The 16152-nt window shown below is 41.6% G+C and overlaps 1 protein-coding gene across 4 annotated transcripts in view; it reads right to left on the reverse strand.

Annotated features, from left to right (window-relative positions):
* LOC101156656 (LIM domain and actin-binding protein 1) overlaps nucleotides 1-16152 on the reverse strand; it is a 35141-nt gene that overhangs the window by 5244 nt on the left and 13745 nt on the right. For 2 of the 4 annotated variants that reach the window (XM_011477630.3, XM_004071049.4), the window contains 2 exons: nucleotides 11189-11572; nucleotides 2163-2217 (listed from right to left, as the gene is read on the reverse strand). In XM_011477630.3, the coding sequence (XP_011475932.1) occupies nucleotides 2163-2217; nucleotides 11189-11572 (439 nt within the window). Of the gene's footprint in view, nucleotides 1-2162; nucleotides 2218-11188; nucleotides 11573-12481; nucleotides 12588-13511; nucleotides 13754-16152 lie in introns of those variants that run through there. The other 2 variants (XM_011477631.3, XM_020704913.2) reach the window with 2 other exon arrangements.

The following is a 16152-nucleotide window of genomic DNA, read 5'->3' on the forward strand; positions in this document are numbered from 1 at the left end:
TTACATGCTTTTCTGTGTCTGTGTTACACGGCATGCACTGCTGTGATGTCATCTTTAAAGCTACCATGTAGTTCCTTAACAGATTTATCTCAAAATAACAATAACACCACAGCAATAAGACACAGGAACTCATTGAAATGTGATTGGATGAATTTAGGCCAATTAAAACCATTTTTAACTCGATACACATCGTTTCTCACCGTTTTCCACACAATTTGTCATAAACACTTAGTGCATCTTTTTAGCCGTCTTCTTGATACATTGATAGACGTTTAAAAATCAGTCAGCGAGAAATATAAAGTTTGAACGAACTCATTCCTGTGTGTAGTTCATTTGCTCCGCCCTCGTAATTCCTGACCAATGAGCAGAGGGTTGCTTGGGTTCGAATTGTGACTGACCAGTTAGGAAACTGTTTTGAAGCAAATGTAAGCAAATGTAATGAATGAGGATTGGAAAAATAAGATTTAGAGTTCTGTTTTTTAATCTCCCATCCAGAGTCGTTGCAGCGCCGAGAATGAAAAACAGCAGCCTGACAGCAGTGCAAGGTTGAGGGCTTTAATATTTAACCTCGTTTAAAATTAATCCAAAAGAAGTTCAGCGATTGCCTATTTACAGGAAAACTGTCCCTTTCAAAGACTGGAAGAGTCATCGATGTTTAACTGCTGCTCCCTGCCAGTCCACCGCACTCTTGTGGCTTTCAGCTTACAAAGAGAATTTGGCGACACATCCCGGTAGGTAAGACCAGGAAGCCAGTGTCAGTCCAAACATTACAAGCTAAAAACCCAACTTAAGAAATCAGAGAAATGTTAGCCACAGAGGACGGATGTTTCTTTGGCACCAGAGAAAGGCAGCGCCATGAAAGTTTAACAGAAAACACGCAACAATGATAATCCCAGTTAGTGATGTCAGAACCCTGGATCACATTAGGACATAAGGCTGTAAGAGTCATGATCCTCTCAGTCAATACTGGGGCTCCCAAATCGCCAGCAGATGCATTAAACTGCAATTTCCACAGAGTAAACTTCTTTTAAAAAGTTGAAACATTTAATAAAATTACTTTTTAATTCATCTTTTATATTAAAAGTAAAAGTTATTCTCAAGTTTCTCCTATTAAACAATAGATTAAGTGTTAACAGAACAAAGGACTTTTTTTTGTGCTACTTGTTAAAGCATCAAACCAAACAGTCAAAGCTAAACGTATTTGTCCTGACTTTTGATCTATCTTGATTAGTTTGAGTTGGGATTTTCAGAGCCTCTGGGTCACATCAGCCTGATGCCTTGAGTTTTTGGCCTTTTCCTTCATGGACATTTTCATGGTCTTTCCTGGTTTTTTGTTTTAATTTTGCTTAGTTTTAACCATCCATAAGGTAAATTGGGTTTTTCTTGGTGAAAAACCAAACAATCACAACCAGAAATAAAGATAATTCTTAAAAAATATCAGCACAAAGACTTTCCTCTGAATGACTGTAGCAGCTCCAGTGTTTCTTCCTGTTTTTTGACATTCATGTCAATAAATGTTCTTGTTTTGGCGTTTGGGTGTCTTGCTTTAATATTTGTACAATATCACAGTCTGTGGTTGCTGCTCTGCTCTTACCAGTTAAAAACGTAAACTCCCAACTCCTGAAACTATCAGGATATCGACAGACGTGTGTAAAATCTAAACTGACGTGAAACCTTAAGGTAAACGTTTCATTTTTGGTTTAAAATGTCTATTTTTAGCTTTAACATCTTCGGGTTTTTTTGCTCCCGAATGTTGCGGTCTATACAAGACAGTGTTTCACATCCCTGCCTGAACATCTCCACGAAAAGCTGCTCTCAGACTAGGGCTGCACCATATGAGCAAAACTTTCGAAATGATACTCCAAATGACCCTCGTTGACGTAGGAGGCAAACATCTAGCATGAAAGGGCTCACCTGATTGGTCAACATCAGAAAGGGTCCATCCAATTGTTCAAATGCATAAATGGATTTATTTGATTCGTTAAACGCTTCAAGCTGCCATAGGATTGTTTTAGCACATTTAAGGTAACCATTTATTGCTATTTTTGCTGACTTTTGCAAAATGGATTTGCACTGCTTGATATTGCGATAACGATACATTTGCAGTATATTGTGCAGGCCTATCTCAGACCCTTTAAAACAAAAGTCACAGGAGAACAAACCTGCTAGTAGATGGTCCATGTTGGCTGAGCTGCTGCTCGTCTGCTCTCTGGAGGCCTGCAAAAACAAAGATCAGCAGATATTTACCAACGTAGAAGAGAGAAAAAAAAAAAACCATGCAGTCTCACATGTTCCAGTCAGGTAAGCAGAGAGCCTGAAGGCTTCTCTGAGAGCAGATCAAGAGGAAAGAGATTGCAGAGAAAACAGAGGTAACGTGGAGTGCACGTGTGCATGTGGGTGTGCGTGTGCACGTGTGTCGAGTCCAAACCACCTTAATCCCCTTATGAGCTCAGAGACAGACAGAGACAGACACCCCATCTGTCCAGAGCGGACAGCCACAACAGGAACCGCTCACTTCTCTGTTTGGACTAAAGTAAAAACTAAACGAGTGAGCAGCGTTGTTTCACGGGGATCTAACGGACCCTCAGCGCAGGGAGGGGCTGATCTCTACACGCCCGGAACAGCACCAGAACCCACAACATTGAGCAACCAGTGTTAAAGTCCACTCCTGTGTAGTTGCAGCGCTCCAACAGAAAGCTGCTCACGCTGGCTTCACGCCAACGTTACAGCTTCCTCTGCCACTTCAGGCCCGGATTACTCAACAGGTGAGCCTGGGACGATGACGCCGCCCTCTCTGCCGCCAGTCGGCTTCTACGATTGCCCTCTGAGAAGATCAATTTACATCATGGCGATTTCAGAGCGACTGAAAGGTGTTGCGGTGCTCACCTCATCCTGACTGCAGAGAGTCAGGATGGACGTAGAGAGAAAACTCTTCTGAACCGCAGCAGTACACTCAAGTTTCTGCGTGCCTCTGGAACAAAACAACCATTTCCCTGCTTTTCAGATTTAACATGAAACTGTGGAAACATTTATTGGTCCTCATACGATCCAAAAACATACAGAAGAAAACAAACTCCCAAGGAAGAGATAAACATTTAAAACTAAAATAAAAATCGACAACAAAGGCTTTTCTTAGTTTCTAGCATCTGCCTGACACTTTTAAAGCTTAAAAAGAAAAACTTGACATCAAAATGACTGACCAACACCTCTATCTTCCTAAATGATTTCACACAAACCAATTCAACCTTAATTCCTGAGCTTTTGCAGAACAAAGTTTCACATTAAAACAACAGGCTGCAACAGCAGTTTGTTGTTTACGGTCACTGCAGGGTTAGTCTCTACAATCCTCTGCAAAAGATTTTGTCCACATGTAAACTAAAGCTGATCAGGCATGACTAGTAACCTAGAAAACATGTTGCTCCTGCCAACAATCAAACGACTGCAACCCTCTACATCGTCTTGTGCAGCAGCTTTTCAAAAATAGATCAACAAAAGCCAGAAACACTACAGTTCACACTATTTGCTGGAGCCAGCTTGGATTAAAACATCTGAGCAGCACTGCAGTAAATCAGTGCTGCATTTTATGCTCTATAGGGTGCACCGGATTATAAGGTGCACAGTCTGAGCGGTCTTTTTTTGAACTTGTGTCATCTATAAGGTGCACTGAACTATAAGTGAAACAACAGAGTCAGAAATATGTCTGTCAGACTTTAACTGGGTTCAGAGTAACTTGCTTGTGACACGCTTCATGTCAGAGCATTAACACTCAACCTCGTTTGCAACACATAAAAAACAGGTCGATACCGCAAAAACAAACATTTTTGTCTACGCTAACCCCCAACCTTTTTAGTGACACGTAAAAAAACCAACCTCGTAAGTCGCTTTGACATTAGTGAACACAACCAGAAATAATCCATTTGTAAGGCTCTCCGGATTATTGGGTGCACTATCATTTTTTTTAAATAAGTGTGGAAAATACGGTCTGTTAGACAGTACATCAGCTGAGCCTTCATGTCTCTACAACTGCAATCAGTTTAAGGCCTGGTTTGGTAAGAATCTGACAGTTGCCGTAGCAACCCCTTTTCTTTGTGTTTATTTCAAATCAAGAGTTGATCAAACTTGTAATGAAAGTTGAAGTTCCATTTTCTACAGTGACCCTCTAATGACTGAACCTTTTCATCTTCATGAAATAGAGGAAGAAACTTACAAAAGAGGAAAATATTACAGAGCCTGACTTCCTGTTTAACTGATTAATAGAAGACAGGAACGCAGCGGTGTGCGGTTTCAGAGCACTGAGCTCAGAGTTCTTCTTCCCACATGCGACTGAAGCACAGCAGCAGGGCTTACAGGACATTCAATCAACCGTAGACATGAAGAAGAACCCACAGCTAGAAAACATTATGGGAATGAACACGATACCTACACAGCATATGTCAGATTTACAGCCATTGTGAGAGCATGCAAATGACCGTTCCATGATCCACTGTGGGCTTTGAGAGGGACACGTATGCAAAATCTATTTACGGTTGTTTTAAAGACCAGAGAAACAGAATAGTTTCCTTTCGATGATGCAGACCGTGAGATTTCTCAGATTAAAGCGGTTCAAAAAGGTGCAAAAGTTGCAGCTCCAAACCAAACTTGCCACCTTCTGAGCGGGCGACTCGAGTGTCAAAAGCGCGACCTGAAAGTCAGGCGTGAATTAAACATGAAGGTCACAACCGTGAACACGAGAGCAACAGGACCAGGAGGGCTTTTCAACACAAGCAGCACCAGAGCGGAGGATTCCCAGTGGATTATCTTCTAGAGATTGGAGGTGCAGCTCTGTGTGAAGGCGGGGGTCCGAGACTAGTTTATTCATTTGGGGGGGGTAAACATGTGGGAGTAAATGGGAAGTAAACAAGCTCCTGCATGAAGGGAGAAGTCTAGACAAAGAATCTGTTGTTGATCCTGATAGCAGTAAAGCTCTTGGATATATGGATTGACCAGTCCCCCCCCCCCCTTTCCCCTCTCACACAGACTCTTTTTACACCCTCATTTATCCAAACAAAGAACAGGGCGGGTGGGGGGGGAAAAAGCATCGGTTTACAGCCTGTAAAAATCAACAAACATTGCAGGATTAAGCCACGGAGCTGCTGACGGAGTCCATGAAGGGAGCTTTTGATTTTTATACCCTCCTGGGTGGAAAATGCCTCCTTCAGCTGCAGAGGAGAACTCCTCACCCAGCAGGAGAAACAAGAAAACATGCCAGCAAAGAAGTCGGAGGAGCGGAAGACAGACAAAAGCACAGAGGAGGACACAGAGAATCAAACAGAAGTGATACCTCTCCTGAGGACAGGTGAGGAGAAAGCCAGAGGATGAGGAGGCTGAGATGAAGTCAGGAGCAGGAGCAGCAGCAGAGGCAGCAGGAGCAGCAGGAGCAGACTGGGGCGTGGGGTAAGGCCTCCAGAGAATGTGTCAGGAAAAGGGGGAGGAGGGACAGCCTGGGAGGGAGGAGGAGAGGCGACAGAGCAGGTGTTCAATGAAGGGGGGGGGCTGTTTGAAAGGGGGTGTGGCTGGATAAAGGCGGGGGGTGGCGGGAGGTGAGGCAAAGCGTGCCCATGGCTTTTATTTTCAGTGTTGAGGTTCAGAGTGGATCTGGGACAGAGGGGGCGGAGGAGCAGCAGCTGGTGCAGAGACTGATGAGGGAGATGGGACTGAGCTTTCCTGGGGAGGGGGGGGGGGCAGGAGGAGGAGGAGGAACGGGGTCAATTAAATTCAGAGCCCCCCATGACTTCATGCACCCCGCCTCTCCAGCCCAAGCAGAGCAGAGGATGGAGCAGGGGGCTGTTTAGATAAGGACGGGGGCAGACGGGGATGTGCAGACTGAGAGTCTGCAGCGTCATGAGCTGTAAGCCTGAGCTCAGACAGTGAGCCTGCAGCCACAGAGCCACGCCAGAGCAGGTAATGCACCCCCCCCTCTGGAAGCACAAACAGGATCCTCAGGATCCCAGAAAGCACAGGGATTACTCAAAAACCAGCCACGTTCACCAAAGCTTGATTCTAAGAGCGTATCTACAAACACATTTTAATTTAAAGATTTACTTTCATTTACTGATATAAAATCATCAGCACACTTCAATAAAAGCGGTTCTGGGTTGTGTGGTCCACTTTCTTTCACGTTTGTTTCTGAGCAGTTTTGCATGTTTTTATTTATTTTTTATGTACGGCTCACCACGTTCTGTACAACCTGTCAATCAATCTCTGTGCCACATTTTCTGGGCAAAATGCTTTCAGTTTGCTAAATCTACATAAATCTATCACAATCAGATCTTTGTTGTCGTTCTACTAAACTGGACTTATTTTTCTATGAAAGTTTTAAGTTTAAGAGTTTAAAGCGAGAGAAGTGGGACCATGTTCATGTCTGCATCAAGTGTGCAGTGAGGAGTTTCACAGCCTTAAAGCATCTGTAGCTGCATTTCCATTACAAAACTATAGAAATTCTTGAACACAATTTGGCAATTTCCATTAAATCCTAAATTTGTGAATAAACACAAACCAACTCACTCGATAAGTCATTCAAAAACATGGCGACTGATGTAAACAATATTTTACAGCAGATGCTTTCAGATTTCTGCCCCGGCACTAGTGCTTATTTATCAAAGGAGACGCGGGCGTCTTCAGGCCGTGGAGCGGCGAGCTCCTTACACGTGGCAGCAGCGATGGATGAAGCCATTTTGGGAAATGGTGGTTGGTGATTTTACAGGAGTTGTGGATCCAACATTTCTGCATGCCACACTCAACCTGAGCTGTGTGATGCTGTGGGACATCTGGCTGAACAGTGACTAAGGCAGCCAGTTCCTACCCAGAAGAGCACTGCAAACACTATCTGACTCATTTAGTTTGGAAAAAAAAGTGTTTCCATTGAAGTTTTTGCAAAATATGCTTAAAACACCGCCTCCTCCAAGCCAAATTATTTTTTTTGATAAATCAGTTTTTACTAAATTGCTGTGTTTCCATTAGGCGTATAATTTGTTTATATTTAGTATCACAAATTCAATTTACACAACTTCATCGTCAGTGGAGAAACAGCTTGTAATGCTACTTTGAGGATTTCACCAATCGCAAGTTCTTTTTAGAACATAACATAACTGAGGGACAACTGTAAATGACATTCTACTCAGTTATTCATGTTTACTTCTATATGTCAAAGTTAAACATGAACAAAATGAAAAAAGCTGCTTTGGAAAATCAATTAAAGACTTAAAAGCCAGTCCAGTAGAATCCGGGCTCTTGGTTGCTAAAGTCTGGTGATGCAGAAGCAGGGGTACTACACGAATATTTATCATACAAGGATATTTACTTTTTCAAGAGATGAATGACCCTATAGATTTTATTATTGAGCTGTGATAAGGTGTTCTCTGAACCGGGCAGCTGTTGGTTGAGGGCGGTTTCTTATTCAACAGCTGTCAGCTGGGGCACTTCAGTGAACGTGGAGCTGCAGGTATGCTTCCAAAAGGTGTGTAGACGCAGTAAAAGAGGCGGATAAACTGACATGTGGTCGCCACGCAACCAAAACATAGAAGCTGTGTGCAGACATGCTACTGACATCACGGTTGAAGCACAGCGCGATTTCCTGCCAGTACAGAGTTTGGGCTCCGTTATCCGGGCAGAACTCGCATGTCTGCCGGCAGGCTTTTATGAGGCAACAAATGAATACAACCCTGAGGGCTGCACTGTTATGACTTGTACCTTTAAAAAGTCAGAGCCAGCACTCAGAGAGCTTCAACTCTACATGCAGCATTAGCTCACTGCAGCAGAGTCTGCACACCATTATATGAGACTAATGCAAACATCAAATGTGCAGCTCCGATGAAAACCTCAGATACGACCGTGCAGTTTTGACATTAATCAAAGAATGAAACTTCTAAGATATTTTTTAAAAATGTATACAGTTCAGCATTAAGCAAACATACATTTATAAGAATGCATGCCTCCCCAAAGCCTTTTTTTATTTATTTACAAATTCCATCTGGGCTTGATCTTAAAGTAGAATCACACAGACAAGAATTTATGCATACAAATCCATTGGTTTAAATGTTTTTTTATGATTCAACAAGTGAGTCTAAGAGGTCATCGTGTTTTATCATTTCTAATCATTAAATATGCAGGTAAAAAAAAAAGTGGCTTTTTCATAGGTCAGTTCCTCAATGCAGTTCAGCATTTAGAGATCTGCCAGTTTCTTTTAAAAACTGAAAAAATAAATGCATCATAGTCAAATATAACTGAATTTGCCCATTTTATTCTGAACAATAGAAATGAAGCCTATTGAGGAATCCTAATTTGATTGGGATCTGGATCTCCATCTACAAGGCAGTGGGACAGAAAATTGTTTCTATTAATTATTTAAAAAAAACACTAACACCAGCCAAGGTATTGAAGGACTGTAGATAAGTTTCCTTTTCCTAAAAACTGACTTTTTAACAGGGGAGTCAATCTGCCCGTTTAAACTGACATAAAATATCTGATTCTATTCAGATATTTAAACAATATTTAATTCAGATATTTTTGAGAGACTTTTTCAAGTACCATGTGAAGTCCACCTGAAAATAAATCTATGCATCTCGGCGACAGATTCATTCACACAATGGAAAGTTAACTCCAAGACTGTCAACAACAACAAATTAAAAAACAAAAGGTTTTTTGAATTTTTTTGACACGTCAGGCTTTTGAAAGTAACAGGAAGCTTGAAAGTTACTTTATTTTTGATGTACTTTGTTTTCCAAAATAAATCAATTTATAGACAACAATGTTGAGCTTCTTCAAGTGACCACTGCCACCTGTGGTCCTTTAAGGAACTGCAAGATTTGGGAATTTTCAACTTGTTTCAGTCACTAACGGAAGGTTGGGGCTTGGGGAAAGTATGAAATCCTCCATTCACATTTTTATTTTTTATTTTTTTTGCCAGGAATGTGACTGCATTACTTTTACAAAAATACAGGAAATACTTGAATCAAAGACTAAGCTGACTTTTTTATTAACAATAAATCCAACAGCACGGTAAGAAATATGAAGAAAGGAGCGGTTCAGCCAGAAGACGAGGAGAGTTAAAAGGCTTTGATGCAGAAGTGAGGAGAGAGGAGGATCACAGAGCAGACAGAGAGAAGGCTGAGGAGAGCACAGTGGACAACGGTGATGATTGATTAAGTGAAGGGGAGGAGGAGTGCTCTGATGGCCTCGGGGGAGATGGTTTGAGGAGCCTCTGAGTGCAGATCAGCTGTCTGCAGTCATGAGCCCGCACCATTACATCATCTGCCCCATAAGGAGAAGCAGCGACCCCAGCTCTGGCTTTACAGTGGAGACTATTGTGAAAATCCTGCACAGCGTGTCTGCAGAACCGTGTCCATCTTAGATATTTCTACTGGAGGACTTCTGCAAACAATCCCTCCTTTGCTGAGACAGCTAGCAACATGAAATTGGACTCCATGAAAAACATGAAAAAGTCCGGTCCCTGCATTGCTCACTCATCTAACTTTGTAAAAGCCCACGCATGAGGTCATTTGAGTGAAAGCAGCCGTTTCAGAGCAGATTCATCCATTCGAGTCTTATCCCTGCAGTTTGAAAATTGTGAAAAAGTCTGCCAGCAGTGTTTTTCATTTTACACTAAACTTTTAAAATATGTTTCAATCACGAAAAGTGGAAAGCTAAAGCTCTTTCACTTAGATTACTTTCTAATAAATTCCAGTAAAGATTTACTGGGAACAGTTGACTTGTCTCAACCCCTTCACACATATTGATGGAAATATCCATCGAACCACTTCAGCTCTAGAATTACCTTAATAATTTACCTTAAGGGATTTTTTTTTTTCATAGTTGGAAATAAATTCCACCCTCAAGGGGGAAAGAAGTGAGATAATCATTACAGAAGGACTTTTTTTCTTTTTTTTTTGGTGGGATTTTATTTTTCCAGCTTTCATGAAGGCAACAACAGCGTTTTCCACTTGTAAGCATTGGTGAAATGTTTGTAACAAACATTCCCTAATTTCTGAAACCAAAAGGCAGAATTCAAGTACTCGCAAAAATTTGCCAGAAAGTAATTTTAGCACCAGCAAATAATTATTAATACGTTTCTGTATGTCCTGCATTCTTCTTTGTTTAAAGGCCTTTCGTTTCTGCTAAATTTAACTTTGGCATGTTAGCTTTAGTCTGTTAAAATTATTTTAAAGTCCCACTCCAAGTTGTGTTTTGATCTATTGTGAACGCGTTCCTAGTGTTTTTTTTTGTTATGATTTTGCCGTTTTTAGCCAAAAATAACTTTTCTAGAAATTTTTCTGCAGAGTGGCAGTAGTTCATGAAATTCACCTCTGAGATGTGGGCGGGACCGTTGGCGTCTAGCAATCCCGCCCCCTCTTCCCCTCCCTGTTGTTTAAAGCTCAGAGCACAAACAGTCACAAATACAATCTTTTTCAAGCAACATTCCTTAGTCTCCTCCTGATTCACAAGAGTTTTGAAAAAGAAATCTTTTGTCTAAATAAAAATAAATACAATTTTAAGCTCAATAGTCTATATGTCCTCCATCACAAGAAAAATGTCACAAGAACATGTTAAAAACCCCAAAAACACTATTTTCATTGGAGTGGGTCTTTAAATAGTCGAGAATAGATTTTTTTTGGTGCTTAAACTAAAATACATTAAAAAGATCTTTAAAAAGTAAAGAACTTTGTGTTGAAATCTCGTGATGGCAGCATTTCCTCCGGCCAAATAGACGGCCCTTGAGGGACCACAGCACGTCTGCCAATATGTCACGCTTTAAGTGCGAGAGCATCACATTTTAAACGGCTTAAAGTAAAGGCATGACTGAAAGTGAGATTCCTCTGTGAATTAGCTCGAAGCAGGGTCAGTCAGGGATGCAGCTGAGAGGATGCAGGAGTCAGCTGAGTGCATGTGTGTGCACGGATCACTGATGTGCAGTGAGGCTGCACCATGTGACTGTCAGCATGACAGCACTGCAGGGATCGAATCTCTCAGAACAAACAACTTTATGGGGAAAATAGCATAACTTTAGGTTAAGACTGATTCCAGCTTTGGTCAAGTTGTCATTTTTGATAATGGGTTGATGCTAAACTGTTTTCTTGTAAGTCTTTCCTAGAGTTACAGTTCTGATTGGTGGTCTAAAAGCTGTGAGAAAAAGCAGAGAACTCTTAGGACTTGCCTTGTCTGGAGTCTGTCCTCTCTCAAACATCATCTTCAGGCTGTTGAGGGGAATGCTGGGCTTCTCAATGTCGGACATCTCTGCCTCTGCGGGTCCCTCCTGCTCCTCTCCATCCCTGCTGGGCTTTGCCTCCATCTCCATCCGCTCTGATGTTTGGCTGCTGTTGATCTCAGAGTAAACCTGGCTTTTAGGCTCTTTCTCCTGGCTCAGAGCTGCGGTGTTGGACATGGGGAGGGGCGAGGCGGGTGAAACTTTGCGGTGAGGCGATGAACTGTTGTGGGAAACGGCAGGATTTGAGGATGAAGCCTGAGGCTGCTGCTCCCAGCGTTTCTTCAGTACACTCAGGTTTCCAACAGACGGCGCAGACTGCCGAGCTTCCACACCCTGCAGAGAACAACCAAACCTTTTCACATCATGAATACATTAATTTAGGATGAAGCTGCACTCATTTACTGCATTAAAAGCTTAGACTCTCGGCTCCGAGTCCTCTGCATTCTTTAGAAAACATGAGGGAACGGCACAGAAATGCAAATGTTAAGTCATCTAAAGCAGAACACTGCAGTTATCAGAATAATCCTCAAACCTTTTAGGAGAATATTATTTATTCCTCTGCAAGGGTTGGTAGAGTCAAGAACTCTCATAAAAGTAATGCTATCCCAAAAATAAATGGTTTAAATAGTCGTTATGCCAGTAATGACTCAAATAAAAGAACTGATAAAAAAAAAGTAGTAAAGGGTTTTAATGTAAGATACAATTGTACACTTTGGTATTTTAAAGTATCAAATCTAAATTTGAATAACTTTAGTGAAAAGTCCCTGTTGAAAGCCTTTCCAGCACCATAAATAAGTTAAGAGAAGTATGTTGCAGAAAGATAATATTTTTCAAACAGTTACTCAAGTTAATGTAACTCCACCTCTGCCTGTAAGCACAATATCTGGATATTATTATTAAAAAAAAGACATCAGCTGCGTTAACAGAGTTTTAAATCTCGCTTCTTGTTTTTTTTTTTTAAATTAAAATAAAATAAAGCATGACTCAGCTCAAAATAAAACTAAATCATGTCAAAGTAACACCGAAAAAAAAGAAAAAGAAACAACTGAACTTTTCGGAAAGTTTTAGCAATAAGGGAATGCATCCAATCAAGGCCTGAAATGCAGAATATACGTGGAAGACTTTGAAGCTTTCATTTTAGAAAAAAATGGCTGCAATTAATTTAAATCTGATAAAGCCAGAAAGTGCAGTTCTTACGCAGAGAAGCTCTTATCTAAGCATCTGGTGCTTCAGAGGAAATACCTGGACCTGAAGAGACAAGATGTACCGTCTGTCCAGCGTCAGCCCTCCAACATCAACAGGCATGAATGAAGAATGCATAGAGATTGTGCGCAACTTCTGCATACTTCAGCCCATGCCCACACACGTTCTGTCAGAGCAAGTCATGGCACACGCACAGTCAACACCAAAAACACATTTTTCCACTCATCTCTGCATTCTTGGTATCTGTGATAAAGAGATTAACCACCAACAGTTTGGTTTGCCTCCTCTGGGCTTCGACAGAAAGATTAGGCTGAATAAACTTTAAAATTCATATTTTTTTCTACTTCCTGTCATCGGGTATTTCCTGTTAATCTTGGAGCTTTAAAGAGCGTGTCAGTGTGTCCTCTCTTTTACATCTATTACTTCTGCAGAATACTTTGCAATTTTAGTCTGAACTTTACAAATGCCTCTCTGCCACATTTCCATCTCTCATCCCCTGCTGCATCCAAAGATGTAAATGATCTTGTGCAGCGTTCGCACTCGTTTGCACAGTTTCCAACAGCTTTTGCATTCAGACGTTCTCACCGTCCTCACTTCTCTTTGGCCTCAAAGGGCCCGCTGTCACTTGAGTTACTGATGTAAAGTGCGAGCGCAAAAGAGGAACTTGGGATGCACAAGTGAACTGCGATGCAGCAGAACAGACCAACCTGACCACCAACCACACGAACTAAACTGACTCACTACACCACCGCTGTGGGAGAGAAGTCAAGCTGCGAGCTGTTCTCAATCTGCTTTCAGTTCACTCAATAAATTCCATCAATGCTGGACTTTTGCCACCCGATTCCCCAACTGCTGAATGAAGCTTCAGCTCGCAAAAATGCAGCGCCAGACCTACTGAAGTTACACTTTAGAGTTGCCGTGGGCTCCAACAGCCCACAGAGCCACGCAGGAAGAAATCAAAGTGAAAGAAAACAAGGACAAACGGACAAAGAGCTCCTCAGGATGAACGTCCAGGAGCTGCTGAACGAGCGGCTAAACTTTTCTGTGAGAAAAGAGCAGAGTTAAAAACCTGAGAGTCAGATGAGCCGAGCCGTCCCGCTGCCGTTAAGCGCTTGTGTAAATGAGCCGGCTGAAAACGCCGCGAGCCGTCCCAGATGTGAGAGCCTTGAGAAGTAATCAGAAGGAAGCAGCATGAAGTCAGTCACCCACCCCCTACAAAACAGAGGGAAGGAAGGAGGGAAGGGGGCGAGGAGCGAGGGGTGGGCAGGCAGAGAGAAATCAGAAACAGCAGTGAAGGACGGCAGGAGGGAAAAGAAGTCCAGGAAATGAGAGAAAGGTAAAGCGAGATTGCTAGTAACTTACTGGGAGGGCTTTAAAAAAAACAAAACAGCGAGACTAAACCTGGCTAAAGAATAATCTTCTGATAAGCCTCTGAATGGTATCTATAGCTAATGTTTATTTTAAGGATTAGATTTAAGCTCAACACCTATAAACTCAGAGACAGAAAACATTTATTTTTTAACAGATATGAAAACTGTGAAGAATGTGGCAGGACAACAATGTCAAACTAACCCACTTTTACATGATCAAAACTCAAAAAATTAATTAATAGAACAAATAAAGCTTGTGATGGCGTGCTGAGTGAAACAGGAAATAATCATTTTCTGTGATGGTTGACATAGTGCAACAATGCGAGTGTCTCCGCTGATGGATGACAGTTGTGTGAACAGAGACACTGCAGCCTGACCAACGTCTTAAAATAGACTTTGATGAGCGGCTGCGCTGCTGCACGTCGTGGCCACAAACAGAATAGAAAACTCGGTCAAGTTGAGAGCGGTCACCTTTTGAAACTTTTGTTTATTCAAATGTTTCCGTGTCAACACCAATTTTTGTGTTAACTGCTGAAAGAGAGCAGCAGTTTACACCAGCGATGAACTCAAAGCAGGAAGAAGTGGCTGGAGGAGAAAAAAAAAACCCAAACGTTTAGCCACTTGGAATTTTTATTAGGAACAAAAAAGTTAAACATCTTCTTCAGCAAACAGCTCATAATGACTACCAACAGTTACACCACTAAACATTAACGCCATGACGCAACACACGCCCCTGACCTCCAAACCTGCACCTCTTAGACAAAACATTAAATTTCGTGTGGCAAAAATACCATTTCAACCAGAGTGCAATAAAAACAATTAGTTCAGAAACACAACAGCTTCTTCGGTGTGTTGCTGCTAATTTCTACTGTTTTTGGGTTGTGGATAAATTCCCCACTTCCAGCTTCTCCAGCTCCCAAGAAAAGATGGCCACACATTCCAGGAGAACATCTTCACAAACACCCAGACCTTCCATGTGTTCCATTCACAGCTGAAAGTCTGATTTTTTTATACATTATAAAAACATACTTGCTCTATTTAATGTGTATTTTCTGAAATTATTCTCTCAATAGAATCCTGTTACTCTGTATTGAGGTGACAAGCTAGAGAGGACCTGGTAACCCCAGTAACCCCATATCGCACAAAACAATTATTTTAACTGGTGACCCGATCAGTTAGGGCTGTACTATAGTAAGCTTTAGTCAAACAAAATTCTACAATTCAACACTTTTTGGTAAGTTGTATAATTTCTGATTCAGTTGGATGATGTCAGGCGCAACCTTGTCTGCAGCCAGGTCCCTCTAGAATTAATAAGACTGGTAAACTGAAGGGTCTTTTGAGACCATGGGGGAAGAAGCCATCAGAGATCAACCAATGGGCTCATCCTTCACTTGGAGCACTTTTCAAAGAGTTAGATCCTCAGCCTGTTTAGCCATTCCTCAAAACCCATTTATCCTGCTCGTTTCACCTTAATTCATCAGTTGAACACATGCAGACCTCTCCATCCTGGATGAAAATTCATTCTTAAGTCAGAGAGGCCCGTTCCTGTTAAACCAACACCACCACAATACCTTCCTGGGTTCTCCACTCCAAACACCAGGAGATTCATCTAGCACCAACGCCAGCAATGAGCCAAACTTTTCAGTTGCATTTTAAAGAAAACTTCAGGGAAAGAATCCTTAAGTTCAATCTTCTAAAGAAGGTCTCATAGGCAAACGGAGGAGTTTGTATAATCTTTAGTTTTAGTGCAATGGTTATTTAGGAGGCCAGTTTACCTTCTGCAACAGACATTTCTTCTCTTTCTGAGATCATTCGACGGAGGCATATTTCCACCTCACAGGCCCGGTTCTGGAGGTCCAAACATCCTCTAGGCAGAACCTCTTTGGATTTTTTAAATGGCAGAAAGTGTGCATGTTTGACACACAGTGCATTGTGCGCATGATTGTGATCAATGCGATTTCATAAGGCCATCAAAAAGTCCATGTTTTTTCAGAGGTCAGAACACATTTTGTTCTAAACATTCTTTAGACGTGATTTCTGTTTTGGTGTTGCTGACCCGGCCAGAACAAACACTGCAGACAGACTTTCAGCCCCATTCTAGATCATTTGAAGCCTTAGATAAAAGGAGAAACTGTGAAAAATGAGGACGAACATAACTTTGGTTTTATCTGATGGAGAAACTGTGTGAACAGCTCTGCAGACATGTTTGAATTGGCTGAAAATATCAATAACGAGAGAGAAAAAATGCATTTTTTTCTCTTATTCCATAAAAACAACTATAACCTAAAGGGAATGCTTTACTCTACGCAAAACCAAATCAATTGGAACAAAACATTTCCA

The sequence above is a fragment of the Oryzias latipes genome, chromosome 7 (genome assembly GCF_002234675.1).
Source record: "Oryzias latipes chromosome 7, ASM223467v1".
NCBI lineage: Eukaryota > Metazoa > Chordata > Actinopteri > Beloniformes > Adrianichthyidae > Oryzias > Oryzias latipes.